This window comes from Falco biarmicus, chromosome 5 (assembly GCF_023638135.1).
Source record: "Falco biarmicus isolate bFalBia1 chromosome 5, bFalBia1.pri, whole genome shotgun sequence".
Lineage (NCBI taxonomy): Eukaryota > Metazoa > Chordata > Aves > Falconiformes > Falconidae > Falco > Falco biarmicus.
Window position 1 is genome coordinate 73,972,446 of NC_079292.1, and position 23,835 is coordinate 73,996,280.

General features: G+C 40.2%; 1 protein-coding gene across 11 annotated transcripts in view; it reads left to right on the forward strand.

The window, feature by feature from the left end:
• The window catches only part of SOX5 (SRY-box transcription factor 5), a 297,069-nt gene that overhangs the window by 140,210 nt on the left and 133,024 nt on the right, over positions 1 to 23,835 (forward strand). For all 11 annotated transcript variants that reach the window (XM_056340467.1, XM_056340470.1, XM_056340476.1 and 8 more), the window contains 2 exons: positions 5,197 to 5,369; positions 7,859 to 7,927. In XM_056340467.1, the coding sequence (XP_056196442.1) occupies positions 5,197 to 5,369; positions 7,859 to 7,927 (242 nt within the window). The remainder of the gene's footprint in view (positions 1 to 5,196; positions 5,370 to 7,858; positions 7,928 to 23,835) is intronic.

The window sequence follows — 23,835 nt, forward strand, 5'->3', positions numbered from 1 at the left end:
GGATGTGAGCGGATCCGTAGGCTGGCTGCAGGCAAACATTCTCATTGCTTGTGCATTTGCAGCAAAAGCTTCAAATGCCTGTTAAGAAAATATTGGCTTTCCTAATTTCTCATTTACATTCTCATTCTGTCTAATAAATTATAATAAAGTATTTACTGTTTTGATTGCAAAATTGGTTTCTCTGCCTTTTTTTTTGCTTTGGTTCTGTTTTGGGTGGATATGCCAAGGTTTCTCCTGTTCGTTTTCTCACTTTAAGTGTGTCATTTGGTCATATTGGTGTCTTCATTCTAATGTTTATTAAAATGTTACTGTCACTGCCAGTCTGAGACTGTGAATCAGAACTAAGAATGTGTAATAGTTTATTTCACATTTGAGTAAATTTCTCTTACTACTTAAACACTATTATGGATAGTGTTGATCTGAGATGAAGTTTAGGTTTGACGATACAGAATGCCACTAATTTGAGTCTTCTTTTATTGCCATCTGCTGTGGGTGTTGCATCCACAAACATGGAGGTTTTTCTTTCCGAATCTCTTTTTGTGGTGGTAGAGAATAAGCTGACGCATCTGGAAAGCATCTTTTCTTGGGCCATTCACTATATCAACCCGTAGTGTATACTTTGATGCCTCTCTTCCCTGAGTTGCTTTGATGAGTTGTGAAATACCCACATTTTGCCATTGCAGTACAGAGAGAACAGTATGAGCCATACATACATACAGCCAGCTCCTGAAAGGCAGGCAGTCTGGCGGTTAAAAAGCTTTGTTAAAGATAAAATGTGCAATATCTATTTGTTGTGGATCTGACGGTAATTAGGAGTAATTTTTGAGGCAGCCATTGATGTGAGCCACTCTCCTTTTACTCCTCACTCAATACCTGTGTGAAGTGGTCTAGCTTGCTGTCAAGTTGTTCACTGCAATAATGGGCACTTGTTTTTTCTCCCAGCCGCGCTGCATAGCTGGAGTGAAAGCACTGCAACTGTACAGATTGTGTGTGTGGAGTACGGGCCAGCTCCAGAACTATTCCCAACTCTGTACTACTCGGAGGAGCTCTAAGTGAGTTTAATAATGAAGTGGCTGAAGGTAGCTGCTGGGGCTGGTGGCTTATCCTCACTGAGGTTTGCACTGCCTCCCAAGTCGTAGCAGCATTAGCCGCCACAACGATAGTTCATTAATTCCCAGGTAGCATAATTTAAGCAACTGTCTTTATCTGGTTGGTGCTGTAGTTAGTTAAAATACTGACACGTTTTGCTCTGTAAGCTGTAGAATTCTTAAAATGGAAAGCCCTTAGGTGCCAAGACACTTCACATGATGATAAAGGTTTAGATCTCATGAGAGTTAACAGAAAGAAAATAGTGACGATAGGACAGAAGTCCACCATCCTTGCCTACCTGCAGTCTACAGCATCTAGAAAGGGATACAAAAATGGCAACTGGTGCTCTATCTCTGCAGTGTGGTTTAATATACCAGAAAAATTTCCTGTCACTAAATGTACTTACGTAGTGACCAAGCTGTTGCCCTCAGCTCACCATTAAATAAATAACATCAGGCATCATTTGGCCTTCATTTGTTATGCAAACTAAGTAATTTATGAATCAACTGTGAAATGGCCAGTTTGTTGGCCATTTTCATGAAAGATATTATAGAAAAGGTGTGCTAGGTAGTAAGGGTAACATGGAAAAACCCAAACAAACTGAATGCAAACACTTTATGATCAAGACAGTCTGGTTCAAGTACTTCTTTTAATTTTCACACTTTTATAAGCCACCAGTTTTCTGCAAGAAAATTCAAACCAATCTGTCGTTCGTCGTCAGTGGGGCTTATATAGGTCTGTGGGTAAGGCAAGGGGAAATCTAGCACCAAGCTCACCGACTCCCAGCAGACCCACACATCTGGTCTCTCTTGCCTCTGGTTTTGTGCAGGTCACTTGAGAGTGTGGCTGCCTGAGGACTTATTTTGCAAGGAATGATACCATAAAGACTTGAAATTATAATTAAGTGTTATTGAAGTTATTAGAAGGACGTGCTAAACACATGAAAATAAAGTACCTACTAAGCCATGTTTTCCGGAAAGTATTCTCCAACAAAAGATTTTCTTTAGCACTTGACTGATAAATTCTCCCTTTTGGTTTATTAGCAAACTGAAATTGCTCAAGAAATACAAAGTGAGGAGGCTGCCTTTTGTCATACTACTTCCCTTCCATTTTTAGAAGCTGAAGGAATTATGCATTGTACTTGTAAAGTTAGTACATAAAGCCCCTCACTTCAGGCACCTCGGAGTTTCTTTAAATACTGAGCAACAGTGAAGAGACAGAGTTTGGTGGATTTGCCCACAGCTGCACGGCTGCAGCGTGCCTGCAGCTCCGGCGTCTGCACCAGCACCCCAGTACCCTGAGCACTTGCTCTTAGTTCATCCAGTCTTTCCTCTCACTCCTGCAACTCAAATAAAGCTGCTGTTTTCCCAGGGAAGAAGTTTTTTTGGCTTCTCTCTAGGTAAATCAGATTAAAGAAGGACCTGTAGGTGGATGGCCCTGCAGTTGCGCAGGTGTTCCGCGTCGTGCTCGGGGCGGCAGCGCGTGGAGCCTCCTGCTCCCTCTCGGGAAGCGCAGCCTGAGCTTTGCAGCACAGGGCTGGCTATCAACATTGCTTTTTCTGCCGCTGTCGGTAACTAACTCTGTGACCCCTCTGTCAGTTTACACATATGGAAACATTTTTCCACCTTTCAAAGGTGTGGTGGGGATTAATTTAACTTTACAAAGTGCTTTTTGATTCCCAACTGAAAGCTACTGTAGGAGCTCAAAATACACTGATGAACCAGTACTGGCTGAGATCTTTGATCTGTGTGAGTGTATTTGTCGAACAGTTTATTTGACAGTGATTTCTTTTTGCTTACCCTAACTTTAGGAATAAGCCAATCCTGTGTTTTCCTGCTTTCTCTAGGTCCTTCTCCCTCCCTCTCTTGTGCACACTCACCCCTCAGTAAAAGTTTGGAATAAAATGTCTGCCGAGTGAATAAATAAAATATGTAGTTTTCAGATGTTTTAGTGTTCCCAGCGTGTTATACTGCCAGTGTCAGGATACTGATAGTCTTCATTAGACGAGCATTACAGTAAACCGACACACTAGCCACGGGCAGGATGAGGAAGGGACTGCCTTCTAGAATAATTCTGCTGTGCCACTTGGAAACACTGCACCCTTTTTCCTAGGGAAAAACAAATGAAGGATGGAAAAGTGGCAATAGAAATTTCTGATTAATTATCTGGCCAGGTGGCAAATGCATTACTTGTAACAGTTCTCCGTCTCCAATGTTTGAAATAAAAATCCCAAGTTAAAAGTGTTTTCTTCAGCAGTGTTAGTATTTTAGCACTGGCTTCCATACTTTTCACAGTTTTTAGCAGAACAGGTTTAAAGTCCTATGGTTCCTGTTTCAGTGTGTTTCTCAAGTTTCCAGCTTGTACCACAGGTTTTTTGGAGGCTATATCTGAGAATATTCTGCTGTAGTTCTTTGTTATGTGATGAGAATATTTTCACATAAATCTCAAGCATCTTAATATGAAGTTAATCAAGTTACATTTCCTTTATAGGAAAATGTTGATTCTTTGTGTTTTACCACTTGTATATGGCTGCCTGCAAATGTATTTAAGGACCTGCACTTGGCTCACATAGCAAATGGGAGGTTGCTTGGGAACACAAGGTTGAAATTAAGAGAATGTAAATTAAAGTAACTATCAAGCAAAGAGCCCTAACAGTGACACCTCCAAGGCTGTGGTACAGTCTTCCAAAGAAAGCAGTGGATGATTCACTATTTCAGACATTTCAATCCCATCTAGAAAGCTGTAGTAAATATATTGTAGGGAACATTCCTGCACTGGCAGGGGGGTAGACTAAATGAGCTATTACCAGTAGCTCTTTTCCATGTCTGACTGATAGTTGGCTAGGAACATGTTTAGCATAGTCGCCAATTTCTCTTCTTTTTTTTTTCCTCACTTGGAGAGCACTGGTGACATTGGCAGAAGAGCGCTTCCTGTGTTTGAGAAAGGTTTGTGTGGCAGGGTTGTCCCAAAAGCAGGCTATTTTCAGAGGAGGCATAGACACTGATAGCCTTTATCCTTTTCTGAAGCTTTTTTAGAAAGGGTTTCATAGGATCTGACTCATGCAAGAGGGTGTGGTGGTATTGGAGATATCTGTGAATTAGCTGCAACACATATTTTCTGGTCTTTTAAATTCAAAGTCAAATGATCCTGGATATACTAATAGTGCCATTTTTTGTTTGAGAGTATGATTCATAGTTTTTGATTTTTCCTGGAATTTTTCCTTCCCTTATAACCCATGTCCTTCTGGGTAGAATGAGAATTTTTACAGAGTGATTATGAGAGCGAGGTAGTCAGTTCGTCTGTCTGTGTCTGCCGAACTCTCCTGTTCTCCCGACATTGCAAATGAGAGAGATGGTGGGTTACGCTTAACTCAGTTTGTCTGATATGCTTAGGCAATACTTTTTCCGTTAAAAATACTCATCAGTGTCAGCAACAGCAATAGTAGTTATTGACAATTTAAATACTATATAATTTCATCCTAATCAGGGCAGCTGTAGATGACATAACAGGTAGCGTGCTGACAGCTGGTGTGCGCTGTGCTGCTAACAGCGAGAAGGCTGGGTGTGGGGAGCTGGAAAGGTATCCAGCACCCAGGAGACTTCCCTGCTTCCACTTGATTATAGAGGGACGTTAATACACATCTGACAATTTCTGTAGGTGTCAAAGCATTGATATGTCTTTGTCAGAAGTTTTTGACAAAAATGTAATTGTCTTTCAAAACTGGAAGTGTTGGGTTTGATCCCCACAAAATATAAACAGTGTTTAAAATGTGAAACTGTTTCAAAACAGGCAGCATCCCCCCCTCCCCGCCCCCCCCCCCCCCCCCCCCCCCCGCCCTTAATCTGATAAGAAGGCAACGGAAAATAGATGAAAGGGCAAGGAAACATTGAAGGAGAACACCAGATCAAAGCATGTGTACAGAATTATCCTCCATGGCTCATTTTGCTATAGAGGGACAGGTCTTAATGCGCAGTGTATTGCAATATGCTGCAGCTCTTTGGTTCTGCTAAAACTTTGCTTACAGTGAAGCTGCAAAATAAAAAACCTGGCTAGCTCTAAATTTCCTCTTTTCTCTTTACTATTCTTTTTTCACCATATGATGCCCAGGGACTCCAGAAAGCCTAGCTGAGAAAGAAAGGCAGCTCATGGGTATGATCAATCAGCTGACCAGTTTGCGAGAACAGCTGCTAGCAGCTCATGATGAACAGAAGAAACTGGCTGCATCACAGATCGAGAAACAACGCCAACAAATGGAGCTGGCTAAGCAGCAACAAGAACAGGTGAGTGATTATTATAGTGGCTTTCAGCTTAAATAATTTTCTAGGAGGACTTTCCAGTAGTTTAGCTTTTAGGGTTGATACTCTCAAGTTTGTTCTCCACCCAAATTTTTTTTTCCATTTGTTTTTTTAGGTGAAGATGTTTGAACAAAAGCATATTGGAAGAATACTTTGATTTGCCATATATAAAAGGACGCTCTTTGTCTTATAAAGATACACCTTCCATTTTGGAGGTATTCTCTTCCAATAGCGTTTGTTGTTGTGGGTTTTTTAAAATAAGTGTAAATAAGCATGCAAATTCAGTCCTCCTGAATAATCTTCCAATGCTGCTTGAATTCAGTGGTGCCGAACAGGTATAAAAGGAACAAAATGCAGCACTTGGTTTGTAATGTGAGAAATGAAAAGATTGGTTTTGCCAACTGTGGAAAAAAGTGAGGGAGAAGAATATAAAGTCAGTGAACGAGTGCGACTTTTTTTCTTCTGCACTTGAGAGGCTTGATTTTCAGCTCTTGCAAATATACCTTCCACTGGAAAGGCAAACATGTTTTCACATGTGAACAGTTCCATTGTGCATACATGGCCACATGACATTTTATGCAAGAAAATAACTTTTCTAACAAATTTGTACCATGCAGGTCTTAATAGAAATGAATGTCCATTTTTTGTACCTGAACATGAGCAGAGAATACTTGGACATCTGGTTTAAAATTTTGTCAGGAGTACATACTGATCTGCCTAACCATTTATTTCAGCTTGTAATGAAATGTGATTATATTACAGATTTGCAGCTATGTGAATTTTATGAAGCTTGTGGAATTCTTTGGATGCTGCCATAGTTGTCATACTTCAATGTTTGTATTGTACCAAGCAAGTCTTTAGATTCTAAGCTACTGCTGACAAGTTCAGACCTTGGGGTTTTTAGCCTTGGTTTTCTCTGGTTTTGATTATTTAAAACCCTTATCTTAAATACTATCTGTTTTGGCCTCACACCTGAAATCCCACATAGGGACGACAGGAGAAGTGACTTATCTATTAAACTAGAGAATTTGTATCCCCCATTGTTTACATGGGTAAGTTAGATGAAGGTGTGAAGGTGGAATTGGCAGGATTCTTCCACAAGGCAATATCCTGCAGGAGCTATTTCCCTTGCCCTAACTTTTAAAGTCAGTACTGCTAAAGGATGGCTGAATGATCTGAAAGTGACAAAGAAAATGGAGAGAATGGGAAACAGCAGTAAGAAATCCTGCAAGATTATTATTAAGATAACTAGGATTTCTTTTAATTTAAGAAACTGTGTATAATTCTGCATTATGTAGAAATAAAACAACCAAACTTTCAAAAAAATGTATTGATAAAAATTATTTTGGTTGCTGAAAGAATCAGCTCTAGAAAGAAAACACTTTTTTAATCTTTTAGATATGGTGTTCACTATAAGTGAGTGTTTCTTATGCTGATTATTTAATAATAGAGGAAAATACCTAAGGGGAAGAATGCACAAAATTCCTCCCAGTAAGTATGTGTAAGTTCCCATCTGACCCTGAGATGTGTACACATACCACAGGGAAAGAGCAATACTCCTTCTAATGTTTGTACTGCGGTGCTAGCTATTCATGAAAGCAGAGCTTTTGTGATGACTCAAGTGAGTTTTTCAAGTTTGCTTTTTAAGTTTGAGCTATATAATGGCTTATCTCCATCAGTTCTCGGAGAAGTCTAATTTGGTTCCATTACTGTCTGCTTTTTCCTTCACTGTATATAAAATGTGTCAACAGTAAGGTTCCCAATCATGTAGTCAATGGAGAGGGAAAATGGAAGTCCTTACGGAAAGCGCACATGACTTTAAGACGAGACTTACAACAACTCCATCCACTTCTATAATCACTTCCCGTGTTGAGCTGCATAGCCTCGCACTGCTCCCGTAGTTCCTTCAGCTGACAGACATATTGAAGAGTCAGTCATTTTCCCAAACCCAGTTCCAGCCTTTTGGTGTCTGTTTCTGCATCAAGGAAATAACACACACTAATACCTTCCTCCTGGGTGTCAGATTTCCTTTGTTTTGGAATAGGTGGTGCCAAACATGAAAAGAATATTACTGTCCATCCTACCTTTTTACCTTTCCTGCCTTCTCCTACTATTTTCCAGTTTGTCTGCCAGTATTATTCTTCCTCCAGCAAGTTGGAGCTCACTTTTGGGGTATTTTAGCAGTGCCATTTCAAGCAGTGAGAGAGGAGATTTTTGCATCAGTGCTTCTCTTGATACCTAGCACAACATTTTTCCATAAGATTCCCTTTCGCACTAGTATTAGCTGTGAATTGCTCCTGAACATGAGCCTCCTGCTTCAGCAGCAGTGTGGGCTGTTGCTGTACCTGCTCCTGAAGGTTTCTTAGCTTAATAGAACAGTTTAAAGAAGCAAGCAGGATGGAAGTTTCCTACGTACTGACCCCAGGAATGGTGATACATAATCCTCATGGTTTTTCTCTGCAATTTCTTCACAGATTGCAAGACAACAGCAGCAGCTCCTGCAACAGCAACACAAAATTAACCTTCTTCAGCAACAGATCCAGGTCAGAGACTGTGTCTCCACCCATGCCCATTATCTCTCTTTCCTTCTTTCTGTTTCCCCATGCTTTCCCTCAGCCATTATTGTTATAGTTTCTTTAAGAATCTCTACAGATGGCTTATATCTTATTTATGGAAACACATGAGGTTGTTACCTGACATGAAGCAAAACAGGTCAGTTTCTGAAAGGCTGTGTATGATTAAAGCAGCTCCTATAGGATCACAAAGCAGATGTGAGAGGAGCTGATCATGTAAGCAAGGGTTTGCAGGATCAAATTGTCTTTCAGCTGTAGATCAGGAGTGGCAAAAGTGTTGCCAGAAAAAGCTGGATTGGAATGGATCTCCTACAACTCTGTTTTAGAGGCTTTGCAGAAGTGAATCTTCAGTGATCAGTAATCAAGGGTACCTCCCTCCCTCTGCCCCAGGTGTTGAAAGTCCAGAAATTTTCAACACTTCGGGTGAATTTGTCTGAGTGAGAAACTGTTCAAAAAGATGGTTAGATACAGACGAACAACTGTAAGTCCTAGGTATGTACAAGTTTACTCCTAGTAGTAGAAAAAAGTTGTTAACCCAGCATAACCAGTAAACTTTATTTAACCTCTTTTTTCCTTAAAGTATTCAGAAGTTTGTTTTCATGCCATTGACTGTATTTCATTACTTTTCTTCCATGTGTATATGTGCATGTCCCTGTTTTGGGATTAATGCAAATCAGTTTGCCCATGAAAGTTTTCACAGACTACCAAAGGAGGGGTTTGACATATTCACAAATATCTAGAATCATGGTAAAATCTCTGGCTGTTTAAGTATGTAATTATGTATAGAGCATTCCCTTCGCTGTGGAAGTGGATGCTGTGTTCTGTTTGTTTAATAACAACAGGATTTTCCTTCCAAAGGTTCTCTTTAATGTTTCAGAATGAGTTGCCTAAAATTATGGGCCATTATCTGTAACTCGTCTAAGAAATTCCAGCAAAATCAGAGGAGTTGTATGGCTTCACGCTAGAAGAAGAACTGGCTCTATCATTTCAGAGGGTATTCTGTCAGTATCAGGACTTGTGTAACTATGAAAAACTTCTGGGAAAGGTCCACCGCTCTGTTATAAAGCAGCTTCTATACAAGATGTGCTTTGCTGAAAATACTTTTGAGATTGGCAAGGCCTGGCTTGGCCTTGACCTCTGGGGTTTTTTTTCTTCTTTCAGTCTGTGTGTGGGAGGTATTTTTCTTTATTGCTGTATCTTTATTAAGACTTTAAAAGAAAAACAATAGTAGAACCTCTACAATAGCAAGGAAAGTATTTACATTTTTAGCATTTAGCTATGGCAGTGAGAGCGGAAGTTATTTTATAAGCAGTGAATAAAAATAAATTGAAGTAACATAATTTGACCACAACCCTTTTAAGTTTTAAGGCCGTGTAGATAAGAATGAAGTATGTCATTTTTAGGGTAGTGGAGAACACTGATTATTGATAATGAGATATAGAGCCTTTCATCTTGTGATCCCTGGTCCAAGTTTGACCTAAGTCAGTAGTAAATGAAAGTCAGCTAGCTACCATCTGATACAAGCTGCAAGCCTAAGAAATGATTTGGAGGTCTGTCTCAAGGGATTTCAGATGAAATATTGACCCTGTTGAGGTCAGAATTTCACCTCCAAGGTCCACTTCACACAAAACCCATCAGATTTGGGGCACCCTCCTTTTGGATGGTCACATGATAAAGGTCAAGAATTGAACGGGCAGAGAGACAATATTGTCCTCATTCCCACAGAGATGATCTGTTTGTAGTGAAATTTTGATTATACTGCCTGCCTCTTGACAGTTTTGTGGTTTGCATGGTCCTGAAGTCTCACGAACCATGGTTGCAGTCCAATTACTGTGAAGTCACTAATTGGAAAAAAACATTTTAAAATAAAAGAAATCCTTATTGAAAATTAATACAAAGCAAAAAATTTCTTCTCAATCGCCTGCTTAGTTGACTGTTAGGGAGAAGAAACAATTCCTCAAGAAATTTTCCTTTGTATGTAAATTAAGACAATGAAGTCACCCTAACATGGCCATGTTTAAAACGGTTTGTGAGTTTACAATCACGTTATAGTAGGTGGAACAAAACTGTGATATGAATGTAGCTGTGAGTTCAGCTTTTCTGACCTTACCCTAATTAATCTAACAGGCTTCTGTCACATTGGCCTGGAGTTTTTAAATAGCATTAGATTTATTGACAGGGAAATATTCCTACAAAGTCTGGATAACTGTTTGACTTATGTGCAATTGAATGATTAGGCTGCAGTTATGAATACAACCTATTTATGACAAAGGATTCGTTTTACTTGAGCCAATTTTTTCTAAGCTTGTAAGAGTTGCCATAATTCCAGATAAATTATTACACAGAAAAAAGCTATTGAAATATTGTATTGAAAACATAATACCCTAAGGTTAAAAAAAAAGCACAACCTGACTGACCCCATGATTTATGACTCCTTTCTCTAAGTGCGCTAACTTGGAAACAGTTCCCTCTCTCCTTAGCCCAGCACACAATCACCGATCCACACATAAACAGGGGGAGACTGCAATGTGTCTCTCCTCCTTAGAGGACTGCAAATGCCGAGTGTAACTATAGCTCAAGTAAACTCGCCACTTCTGTGATGCTGAAGGAAGATGCATTAGCTACTTGAGCTTAGAAAAATGTACCTGGCAAGTGAGTCTCTAGTTGACAGTATGTCTTTTTCAAGTCCGTCTCTTCCAGATTAACTGGGAGGAGGTGTCACTAGGGCAGAAGACAAACAGCTTGTCTTCATATATAGAGTTAGTAAAGAGGTAATGCTAAACTGGAGAGAAGTTGCAGATTAGATTAAATTTAAGAATCTGTGTGACCTCAAAATGCTAAAATGTGATCTAGATAGGATTTTGTGTTTTGGCAAATGTTTATGATAATTTTTTTTTCTGCTTTTCAGGATGTTCTAAACCTAATTTGTGAAGAGGTTTGAGTTTCACTGAGTAATTAACTAAACCTCCCCCGTCTTATTTTATGCCACTTTGGAATGCGTCCTCCCATGCACACTGCTTTCTGTTCTATTTAATCTTTGTGTGTAATTGTATTGAGAAGGTTTTTGCTTGAACAGTTTCTGCCTGCTGAATCTTTGGGGGCTTCTTCCATGCACACCTCAGACTTGTTGTTTTACCAGAAATGAAACTGGAATGCATGTTCTGTCAACTCTTGTGCATCAGCAGCCCTGAAGATCTCAGGCTGTGTTTCAGAACAGCTCTGTAGTGATCCGCACCTGTAGAACAGGCTGAGGAAAGAACATGGAGACACTAAGTATGGCTCAGCAAGTTCTTCAACTAAATGTAGTATTGTCCTTCAGGGTCTCAGGGGAGCTCTCATGGTGACCTTCTCATCTTACTTTGTGAGGCCACTTCCTGGTGTCCTTGCTCTAGAACATGGCAACGTCTGGGGCTCTGTAGCTGTCACATCAGGTGGACACAGAGGGAAAGAAACTTGAAGGCTAGGTGCGCCTTTTTCATGATGCTAAACTAGTCCCCAGGACAGACAGCAAGTGTGCATGGTGTTCTGCCTAGAGGTGTGTCTCTGAGGTGCAAAGTTTTGTGGGGTGGTGCAGTTTACACCTACTCGCTCAGAGGAAAGTCTGGCCCAGGTTGATGATTGAATAGTTTGCTTTGAAGCTCAGTGACAAATGTCACTTTAATGGAACTATATTTAAAACGAAATATGGCTGTTAAAATTCATAAAGCAATTCATATTCAGTAGGGCACTTAATAAAATAGGTCAACCTTGCAGCCTAAATTGTGATAAAACTGATGCTGCTATTCTCACAATTTTGTAGAAAGCCTGACAACGTTTTATGTTTTTCCCTCAAGCCCCAGCTCTTGGAGTCATGTGATGACAAAAATGCCAGCTTTCATTTCTTCAAAATGTAAACTTCCAGCTCTCATATTTCCAGGCAAAATCTGAAACCACAAGCACTACAAGTTCCAAAATTAGAAGGCAAACAAAACGGAGGCCAAATGTTTTTAAACTGTTCTGATTTTTAGTCAAAAATTTTTTTGGAGAGCCCAGCTCAAGATCTTGGAACACTTCAGGTTGCCAATAAATGTAAAACTAAGATCTCAAAGCAGCAAGAAGCAACAGCGCTGCTTTATGATGTCTCTAACATTTGGGCCACAGTTTTGTTTGACTTTTAAGTTTAATACTGCCAGTACTTGGTTACTAATTTGTTTTCATTTCTGAGTGACTTAGCCCAAGAACTTAGTGCTAGCTGAAACATGAAAGCAATTCCTGCTAGACAGCAACCATTTGATGACTTTGTGTGTTTTAACAGAGGATTTTCTTTTTCCTTCAGAGCTAGAGGCTTGTCAGCAGATGTTCTAACAGGACACCTTTTCTGCTGGAAAATTTGGACCTCTGAAGAACAAGAGGATCCTGACTAAATTCTGATGCAAAGCTAGAAAGGCATGCCTCTATTACGCTCCACCTTTTGCTGGGCACCTGCCCAGATGGCACAGGCATCTCCAGAGGCTGGTGGCACCTTGCCGGCATGCCAGGGGGCCTGCTCCCAGGCGAAAATCTTAGTGTGGCCTCGATGTCCTCAAGCTTTGCAAACCCTTAGCAGCTTGTCTGGCAGGGAGTGTGTGCACCACAGCCCTCCAGAGTCTGTGCCCCTTTGGGCTGCAGGCTTCCTGGCTTTCCTGAATCCTTCAGCTGCCCTGGATGTCCTCCCAGCTCCAAATAAGGCTTTCCTTTGTGAGTCTGGATCCAGATTTCCATCCTCCCCACTCACTGTCAGCTGGCTGTGTCCTGTTCCCCATGAGTTGTGCTGGTGGATGGAGAAGCCTGGCTGCACTAGTATGTTCCCAAATCAGAATATTCCCATTCTCATTAAGTTCTGAGGTTTAAGATAATGTTCCAGTTTGGAATGTAATAAAATCTTGAACACTTGGAATTTCCTGCAGGATGGTTAGTCCCTTTTGTGGCCAGATCTATTTTTCAAAATCTAGCTGTATTTTTGGGGAGGAAAGAAGGATTTGGTTTCTGAGTTACACAGAAGTTCAGAAAAATATTTCTTAAGCTTAACATGCAAAGTTTTGAAATGACACAGTTGTTATTGTCAAAACTTTCCAAGCACCAAGAGGCTCTGGGTTGATTCCAGCCTTCCAAAACATTGGTAAAGAGACTGCTTCCAGAGTGCTTTAGATATCATAATGTACCCACACAGTTATCTATGGTGATAATTTTTGTTGTTGTTGTTGCTTTTGAACTCAGGTGAGCAATCTGTAATCCAGAACTGGCTGAATGATATTCAGGCCTGTTTGTGTTCTCTTGGTTTGAGAAAACATTTAGATTTTGATTGACCAATTTCAGATGATTCAGATGAATTTTAATTGTAAAAAGTGCTAGTTTCTCTTTCTTCGTGTGAGAAGACACTGACCGTTTGTACATAGAGAAATGTGAAAATTTGTTCCCTGCCCCAACAAGTTTTCATTCTAAATTGTACTTCCAGCACAGCTCATCCTTTCATTTTTTGTGTCCTACTGGAAAGCAAACTCCTGTAGGCCACTATGTGAGCTAAATACTCGGAGCACTTTATGCCTGTAATAAGGAGGGTAGAGATCCTCACCCTTACCTTAATCCTTGCCCTGTTGGTGTCTCCTTAGGGCAACCATAAGGACCTGTGAAAGTTCTTTCCTGGTCCCCAGCTTCTTGCATACCTGTAACCCAGAATTCTCTAGGAGGCTTTAAAGGGATGTAGATGATGAGTCCTTCACTTAAGACACAAAAATGAGCAACCACAACATAAGTGCTTGGTTACAGATTTAATGATGTCTGTTGCTTCTGTATTACTGTTTTTCCTGGGATTTCTGAATTTCTAAGAAGTCAGTGACAGCAGAGGACTGCTTCATGGTGCTACAACCCCTTTGCAAGCCGTTGCACAGCAGAACAGTATTAGTTCTTCTGTAGTTAGAGTCCTCTTTGCATATCAGAGAAAGGTGAGGACAAAAGGTTTCCTTGGTAGGCAATAAAGCTGTTGAAGTGAGGGCCTGATCCAGCTCCCACTGAACATAGTGAAAAGGCTCTTATTCATATTAGTGGGAGTTTAATGAGACCTTTCTTCAGTAGGAAACTGTGAGAAAGTATCTTCCTTCTCACTCTGCAAAATGTTTTCAGAACAGGCTCTGTCCACTGAGATGGGTTGTTGGTTTTTTTGTTTCGTTTTGTTTTTTTGCCAGGGTGGATATGACAGGCTGTGACTGCACAGTCAAACTGAACAAGCTCATAGATTGGGGACATTTTGTCCAGATTCATCATGTGTCAGAAGCAGCTGTTTTCCTGCAACTTATAAACATGGGCATACTGGATTCAGTGAGACAGGCCCAAGAAGGAGTCACACTGCAGCCTTTCCCATGACTTTGCAACCTCTTCCCAAACAACTGAGGTTGCCGGCAAAGAGGCTAAACAATTGTGTCTCACAAAAGCTCTGCAGCTGATGTCCTATCAGTTATCAGAATAACTTGTCTGTCCCTTGAGCAGGAAAAAGCCCCTGGGAAATTAATTATTCAAAAAAACAACCCAAAAAAACACACACAAAAAAAGAAAAAAGACTAGGTTGGGGGAGGAAATAGGGAAAGGGAGGAGGGAACAGAAAAATCTAGGCTAGCAGTCAGGATGAGCTAATTGCTTTCTGTCCTCTCAAGTTCAGCGAATAACATGTGTGTTTGGTGAAGGATATGATGCACGTACTGTAGAGTAACCTATGGGCCTTCACTTCCATTACTGAAAAAGTTAAATTATGTAGAAGTGTGCAGATTCATGAGGTGTTTAACTATACTTATTTCTGTGCAGAGCAACATTTTGCACCAATGTACCGTGGGTTTACTTCCAAAGGTTACTCACAGAGCAAGCACAGGGAATTTGATCTTGGGCCTTTCCTACACTCTTATACCATCCAGATTTGCTGACTGGTGTAGGTACACCAATGCAAACAAGGAGAATCTGCTTGAGACTTGTAAAACTTGAATTTATTGAGATGGCAAGGGCATGTTTTCAAGAGAGAAATCAGGTTTTTTGCCTATGCTGAGCTGCATGATTGCAACAGCACTTGCTGATAATGAAACTTTCTCCGGTTTTACCAGTCCAAATGTTCTGAAATTACGAGATTGTTTTGGACTTCATGACTTTTTTTCTTGCAATCTTAGCACCTTTTCTGAATTTCCTTTTTGTTACTGAGCTTTCAGTGTTCCCATTTTCCAGTTCTTTCAGAAAATCACAAGGACAGGCCAGAAACTTATGTTTATTAAAAAACCAAAACAGAACACTGAAACACCCAAAATAATCCAGCAGCTAGGACTGTAAGGAAAATGCCAGCAATCAAATGCAGTCATTGCAGCTGGCAACATCGTACTCCAGGGCCTCGTCTCTGTACCTCTCCCATCAGCAAGGACTCTCTCGGAGACCTCCTTCTCCAGGGCCCTATCTTACTTTTTGTTTTCAGATCCCTTCTCCATTTTCTGCATCAATTTGAGGCACCCTACAACTGACCACTTCCTTCCACTTCCAGCTCCCCGGCATTGCGGTACTGAGCAATCTTCCTTCCATGGCTGCCAACCCTTTCCCGCATCAACTCTTCCTTTCTGCCAGCCCTCCCTTTTCCCTCCTTGTCGTTGTTTCCATGGTCTTTTTAATGGTTTTGGTCGGTCTTTTATTGGCTATAGAGTGTTGATATGTCATTTTGTGAATGTATTTGTTCAAAATGTGTAGGGTGGTGTACCTGTGTGCATGTGAGCTATGTTCATGTTTGTGTACCCGTGCAGGTATTTACACAGCAGGCAGCAGAGGTACAAGAGCAGAAGGTACCACTGTAGTTTGTATAAGTGGCTTGAGAAGCTGAACATGAACTCTTTACTGCTGTGATCTTGTCCGTATGGAGTGTGTGCAGTCATGAGCACTTTTGTTGTGCAGCCAAAAAAGGCTGCTACTGCTGCCTCTGCAGTAAGGTAAAGCAGGAGATAACAATAAATTTTTTACTGCTGGCTGGCAGAGGTGTTTAGGATGTGTTTTCTTTATATCTTCATCCGCCCCTAATTGAAGATGCTTTAAAATTGAATGACTAGCAGTCAAAACGTGTTTGCTTCAAGCTGAGAAGAAAAATGCTGGTGTCTCTGCTTCCAAACTGATTGCGCTTTGTACACAACTGACAGCCACAGTCACTTTGAGTGACTGATAAGTGGGAAGCTTTGCCACTTATCAAGGAATGCACGCTGAAAAGAAAGGACTGGAGCCGTTCAGATGCTTTGGCATGTTCAAAATAACATCTCACATCAGTCAGACTCAGAGGCACTAGGAGACATTTCAAAATAAACTTTATATCTATCTATCTATCTAGAGGCAAAGATTCAATTTAACAGACAAATCACTGTGTGGCATCACATCGGCTCTGAAAACGAGAACATCATTATAAGGGTCACCAGTTGCAAAATGACTCAGATAGCTGCATAATTTGAGAACATTTATTGCAGGCTCTCACCCCCCAGAACCGAACAAAATTTGAAAATTCAGAACTGTGTATCATTCTGCTGATTGCTTTAAATTGGGGGGGTTCATCCTGTTGGCCAAGTAATATTTGGTTTATGTAGCACCCAACATCCTGAAGGATCCTGAAGAGAACAAAACTTTACGTCAAATTCAGCTGTCATTTATTTCCTCTTCAGTGTTATGGAATATGATTGGGAATATCTGGCTTTAACTAAACTCACAAAATGTTTTTTAGGGTTTTTTAGGAGTTAGTCTGCTTTTTAGTGATACATAGCATGAATAGAATATGGAACTTTTTATGGTATGTTTGTTGGTGATACTATTTAGCGATACTTATATTAGGAGATTCTGACCTGCAGGAGCTGAGGCGTGAGGGTACATATTCTTGTACTGATGCTGTAAGGACAGCAGTAACAGCCAGTTAGGGTTTGGTTAATCCACTGGAGGTGGTAATGTTTCAGCCTGCCTTAGTAAGTATCATAGGAGTTAACCTGGTAGATCCCTTCCCACAAACATTGTGTAGAAATACAAGCACGCACACTCAGAGCTGAGTAGGGACGTGGATTTTCACGTAAAATGGGAGAGCAGGAGATACAAGCAAGTAGTGTGTAATTTTCCAAACTGGAATTTGGACAGGAGATACATAGCATTGACCTGTGTGCACTAGCAGTACTCAAAACACTGCTGCTAGGTTTGCACCCCTTACCCTAGCAACACTGGGAGTGGTGATGTGTAAGGACGATCTTTTGTTATGACTCTAAGCACTGCATCTGGGCATGTAATTCTGCCTGGCTTGCTCTATCTTAAATGGTTGTTTTTCCAACCAAAGCAGCTGTATTTGAGATACAGGTTATGTTTGGCATTGCAAAGTTGCTACCAGCACCCATAACTATATCAAGAGGGAGAAATTTGAGGATCCTTTAGTTTCTACTGGCAATGACTTGCTTTTCTGACTCATCTCTTGCCATGTTAAGTGGTCACGACTTCATTTTGATGGCTCATTCAAAACAGAGTACTTCAAACTCTGCTGGAATAATGGCTTAAAATGATTCAGAGGGAAAAGTATGGTTCCACCTACTGAATCAACACCACTGTCTTAACCGCCTTGGATTTTCCTCAGACATCTGGCATCCAAAAGCTGATGATGCCTTACCCTGCATAGTTTAGAAGACAAGATGAGCTCACCGTTGGTGGTAATAGCATGCAAGAGGCCAGGGGGAGCGGTTTTATTTTTGTTGTCCACTTTCTGTCACTTATCTGCTTCTCAATTGCATTGTGTAAATAAAAGTGGAGGGCAATTACTTACATTGGGTATTTGTAAGAAGAGTAAATCAAACAGTTAATCACTTCAAGGGTAGAGATTGAAGGGGCAATGCGAGACTTTGAAGTCTGAAGAAAGAGAGGAAAAGGTACAGTTGTCCTGTGGAAGTCTCTGTTGAGCAAAGATGAACTGGAGAGTTACAGATCTCATGCCAGCTGTCTTTATTTTGTGTATTGTATATAGTATCCACTTAAGTTCAGCTTCCACATATGGAAGTTGAGTAAAATGTGTAATGGGTAAATAATTGTAAGGAACGGTTTCAGATTTTTGTTCAAACTGGTTTGAAATGTGCTTTGAAGAGGCTAAGAAGTATATGTCAGAGTTGCTTGTATTTAGAAGTTAAATAAAAGACTTTAAGTTCCAAGATAAACATAAACTTATAAGAACTGAAATGAAGGCTTATATGAAAGGTAATAACAATAATTAAATGGGACAAATTTAATTCACAGTACTTGGAGTTTATGAATATTTGACACAGTGAGGAAACGAATATTAAAATGTATGTATTATAAAATAGGTTTTTATCAGGTTTTACTTCTTTGAAAGACAATAGCGATAGTGTTCAGCAAATTATTCTAAAGTTGAAACTTGGATAATTTCCACAAAATTGTTTGTATATAGTAATTTTAAATGGATTTGGACAGAAATGATCAAGAGATTTCTATACTTTTGTATGCTGTGAAAATTGTATACAAAGAAGTACATCTGTTAGGTAACAAGGTAAGGCATTTGAAAGTTATAAGTGCCAGAATTAGGCTAAATAGGTATCTTTATTTTATTCTGATGTATCTCTGTCATACATATTGAATAAAAAATGGTATCCTGGGTAAACAGAATTATGTGATAATATAATTGTAAGCTGTACTCACAAGAGGGAAAATTAAAATCATGTTGACAGCCTTGATTCTGGTATTCCCTCATGTTTGAGTCCTTGACTTCTCATCCAAAGTAGCATTATTTTAACTGTGTTTCCATGTGGTTTTGATGGCTGTAAAAGCACGTAATACTGATATACCAGCCACCTATAGTGTATTGTGAGTACAGCTTGAACCCTGAAATGTCAGCATGGGAGAAGTGTCACCTGGGTTACAGGAGAAACGCTATGTTCTCCTGGGCCAGCAGGAAAAAACAGTTCTCTGGCTGTGGTGGATCAGAGCCCCATGCTATGAAGCCCCTCTCACTCTGTATCTCTGTACTTACTACTCCTTTTTATTTTATTTTGGTCTCCATCAAAACAGGGAAGATTTTTTCTGTTGCTGTCCTCCTTGGAAAGGGAGATAGATTGCCTGAGTACCTTTGTTGAATTTGGGATGGCTATGTTGAAAATGGAGTTTGACTCTTTCTTTTCAGCGCCCTCCATTTGCTCCCCTTTTGCTCCCTCAGAGGGATTGAGAGCAGCTTGGTTATAATCAGAAATTGCCGCTCTATTCTTTCCTCCTGACTTACCACTCTGTATCCTTTAGCAAGAAAACTGAGGCTGAAGGTAAAAAATTCAGACCCACAGATCTTTTAGTTAAGGAGTCTCTTTCTTTGAGTATTTGATGGAAACCTGTTTAAGAATTTGCCCCTTTAAAGCTCTGTGTGGTGAGAATATGCTTCCTTATCTTTTGCACTGTAGTGTAGAATCTTGTGTGCAGTTTCAGCATTACTGAGCTGCAGTATGTCAGTGAGAGGGGCTTTTTTATATACTGTGTGTAATGAGTTTTAAGTTCTTAACATCTTTAAGAATCACATACGTCTAAATTAAGCATAATTTCTGGTTTCTTTAACCGTGAGTCCAGGAACAATTAAGCTGTGTTAAAGAGCTGATTGATTACGTTCTCACCTTGTACACAGAAGTAAACTTCCTTACGCATGAGTAAGACAAACGTTTTCATCCATGTTTGGAATGCCCCAATTCAGATATCAATTACAAAGATGATTACTTTTCTGGACATCAATTTTTAATGTCTCAAGGATTTCAGGAGGAAGGAATAGGGATGTTTCCCATGTGGGGGCTGCAGTTTATTAATAGTTACCACATTATAGCTGATCTTAGATGTGAATTTTTCAAGGCTTTATGAAATCTTCAGCCCTACTGACAGTTCCTATTTAGCTGAAATCATGGCAAACAGAACTCTTAGTTTAGATCAAGATGCTGATGATTGCAGTGTTTCCCAGTGATGCAGACAGACTGATGCATGCACTGAGAGATAAAAAGTAGGCAGAAGTGGACTCACATTGTTTTAAATTAGAGAATTTTAAGGACATAAAACTTCCAAGCTTCCTTCTTTTCCCCTTCTGTGATTTTTGGAATGGCTTTATAGCTATAGACCACCCTATAAAGGTTGCCTCTGTTCTTCCACAGAACCTGGTTCTGGCAGCAGGAGGTTTCTTTGGGTAGGATAGCTCCCCAGATACATGATAGATCCAGGAATTTCTTTGCTGTTGTGTTAGGAAGCAAAGTTTTGGACAGCTGGTATATTCTAGTGACTGGAATTAAAATTATGCTGTATTTCCTGTATTTCTTTTTTACTTGAGATGAAAGGCAGATTTGAGATGTTATTTTTCAAGAATTTTACCTTTCTGTGTCATGAGTTTCAGGGTGTTATTCAAGTCTACTTCCTTTGTATTGCTTCTTATTCCACAGTTAAAAACTCATGTCTTTTTGGTACAATCAGAATAAAGAAATTCAAATTGTAACCAATGTACTGACATAGAATTCTGTATTCTATGTTAATAATATTCACACTTCTTATTTGAAAAGAAATGCATCTGTTTTAGGTGTTCTTCACATCCCCTCTGTGTATTGAGGTGGATTTGTTGAAATCACAAGTTTGCTTTCTGCATCTTTTGTGAGGGTTGTTTGAGCTCAGTATCCTCTTAGCAGAAACTCTTGCAAAGGCCCCGTGGGAGGAAAATTGTCCATTGTGTTCTTTTGAAAGCTGGCTATCTTTTTTCCTGGAGCTGGGCTCAAGCAAGTTTATTCTTCCACTCAGGGATATCTTAGGAGGTTCCTGTCCTTTCTGGTGCCTAGGAAGCAGAGCTTAGATATGTATATTGTATTTGTTGCCGTCATATAATCTGTGCAACTTCCCTGCAAATATAAAGAATTATGCTTTCCCCAGCTGTTCGTTTGATAGGATTCTAGCCCTTCATTTAGAGAAAACTGTGCTTCTCTGATTCACATTGTTTGAACCATGGCCTCCCTTCTATACCTATTGTTTGTTTTGTCTTTTTTTGTTGTGCGCAACAGGTGTTTCTTTCAGACAGCCAAGGCAGCAAGGCAAGGGCTTCCTTTATGGCAGATCTCTTGAGACTTTGATTAAACTCTTCTTTGTGATAAAAATGCCACTGCTTTTAAATGGATTGCACATGTAATCTGTATTTGCACAAATGCCCTCCATCCCTTTGCCCTCATTGCTGAAGTCTGTCTCTCTTTTGATATGTGTGTGTTTGCCTTTTCTCCTGTCTTTTGCCACAGAACTGATTCTTTTTTACCTTCCTGATACTGCACTCCCCTCAGAGCCTGTATGCAGCAATGGGAACGGTTTAAAAAGAGCAAACTGTTCCTGCAAAAGAAGCTCCCTTTCTTCCAGCGTTCCCTGTTGCTGCCTCCACAAATGCCATCCTCAGACAGCTGGAAGAACCTTCCTCAGAGTTTTTCAAGGCAGAACCAAGGGTTCGAGACTAGGCACTTTTTCTGCATCTACTGGAGCAGGTATCAGCCCAGTGCGTGTAGGCAGTGCAGATATTTTCCTACTTGTCTTCCTTTTTTCTTTCACACAGTCTCACCTGATGTCAAGGAGGACCTGCTACTAGTGAGCTGGGTTTCCTGGCTTAGGTATGGGAATACTTCAGGGAGGTCTGGTCAGTTGTGGCAAGAGCGTAGGTGTGTTGTAGGCAGAAGGTATGTGTAAATTGATACCCCATGCTGCCGACTGGTTTAATGTACATTCCATATTTTTTCTAGTTCTTGTTTAGAAAAGAACTTCCACACTCTCCAGTGTGATCCTCTTGACTCCCTAGATGTTAAGACAGCCAGAGAAGCAATGCAAAGCCAAGGCTGCTATCATGTTCTTGAGCGACTCATTTGGCCCACAATGTTCAGGTATCCTGATGGAAAATTGCTCACCTATAATGGGTTATTTTCATGCCCTTTTCTTTATACCAGGACATTTATTGGTTAGAAGCCCCAGGGGGGAACAGATACTAATATGCGTTAGTCAGAAGAGATGTAATGGATGTCCTGGGAGCTGTGCCAAACAATTAAGGATATAGGCGTAATGATTTACAGGGTAAGCAAAACCTCCAGAGAACGCTACATCTGTACAGGCTGCCCTGTGAATCTGCAGAAGTCAAATAACTTGCAGCATTTCAATCCACCAGAGATAATGCATATCTAGGGAACGAATATGGATAGACTTTTGCTTTCAGTCTGTGACATACCTTCTGCTGATTGACTGTCTGTTGCTTTGATCATTTGTTAGAGCTTCCCAAGTGTCATCTACAGTGTCTCTGAGATCCTCTCTGTACAAAGTGTGTTTTTCCTCCTGGTGTAGACCAACCAGCAGTTACAGTGGCAGGGGTATCAGCACAGCCTAGATGTGACACTAGCATTGCATCTATTTTAGTGCCTAACTTTGTGGCAGTGGCAGCATCTGTGGAAAATATGAAGATAACTGTCAGAAAGCGTGTTTGGAGGGTGTTTAATTTAGAAACATTAACCCCTCCCTCCAAGCTGACATTTGCTTTAGTGTGGAAGACGGGACTTTAATAATGCTATATAGTATGGTTTCCTAAATTGGTTCTTTCTCTTAAATGTGTTGTCTGGTTTTGTTAGTGTTTAGTTTCCTAGTGCAGTAAACATAGTTCATTACATTATTTGACTCAAAACCCATGAAGTTTTATTTTCTTTTTTCTTAACATGTAGATGGCAGGGGCCTGAAATTCCCTCTTCCTGTACAAGTGTAAAATCAGAACGTGAGCATTTAGAGACACTTTGTGCTGAAATAAATGACTGAGATGCAGAAGAGATGAACATGATGTAACAATTTTATCGAGTTCCACACAGGTCCTTCTCTGTATTAATTTTCTTCATGTTAGAGGAACCTGAGCCACTGTTTTAATACCTAAATAAAATTTTTAAAAAGACTGCTCTGAAAAATCAAACTGTTCTGAAATAAACCATTTATTATGTTTAGGCATGCAAACTTTGCTCACAGACTGCTCTTTTGCATTAGGGTATGGGTGCATTTTCCAAGAGTGAGCCTCGCACCTGTTTTTCTTTCAGACACCATCTCCCCATTCCTTCAGGAGGTGCCCTATTGTTGGAGGTTAAGCCTTCTTTCCACCAACAGGGGACTTGAGGAGGCTCCCTTGGAAGCCTGTCATTGCTGTTCTTGGATTTCACAAGACAGTGATGCTTCCTGAGACGTGTGAAGCTCACCTGCCCAGAAAGATTGCTACTGAACAGTCTGCTTTTAAGACGGCTTTGCATGTGAAAGACTGATTTTCTTCGTTTTGGGACTATCACTCAGTGGAAATGTCAGAAATATGGAAGGATAAATACAGAGTTACATTAAAAAGAGAAAAAAAAGAGCTCTGAAATTATCTCCTGGCTCCATGTTTTCTGAGGTTTTGCATTAGCGGGGACGAAGTCACGGTGTGTTGACACAGTCTAATGTGCAATGACATAATACCTGGAATATGGAGACAGCAAGAGGCACAAAATCAAACTTATCTGAGTTTTCACAGGAAAAGAAGGGATTAAACTTTGCTGGTTAGAATATGGATTTTTTATTTTTTTTTTAATAAAAACTATCCTAGTTCGATTGAGATAAACCTACTCAGATCTAATTCTATCCAGTCCCTGGGAAAAGTGGGCCTTAAGATGTTGAGCCTATTTGCCCAATCCCTTTTTTTAGAAATAAAGATTAGGGTAGGAAGTTTGGTCCTTATCTGTAAGGTTCTTACTGCTTCAGAAGGAAACTGAAATACTTACATGAAGGACACTTTCTTGAACTCGTGATTTGTCTTCACTCAGATTATTTCAGAAAGCTTTGGCAATGTAGAT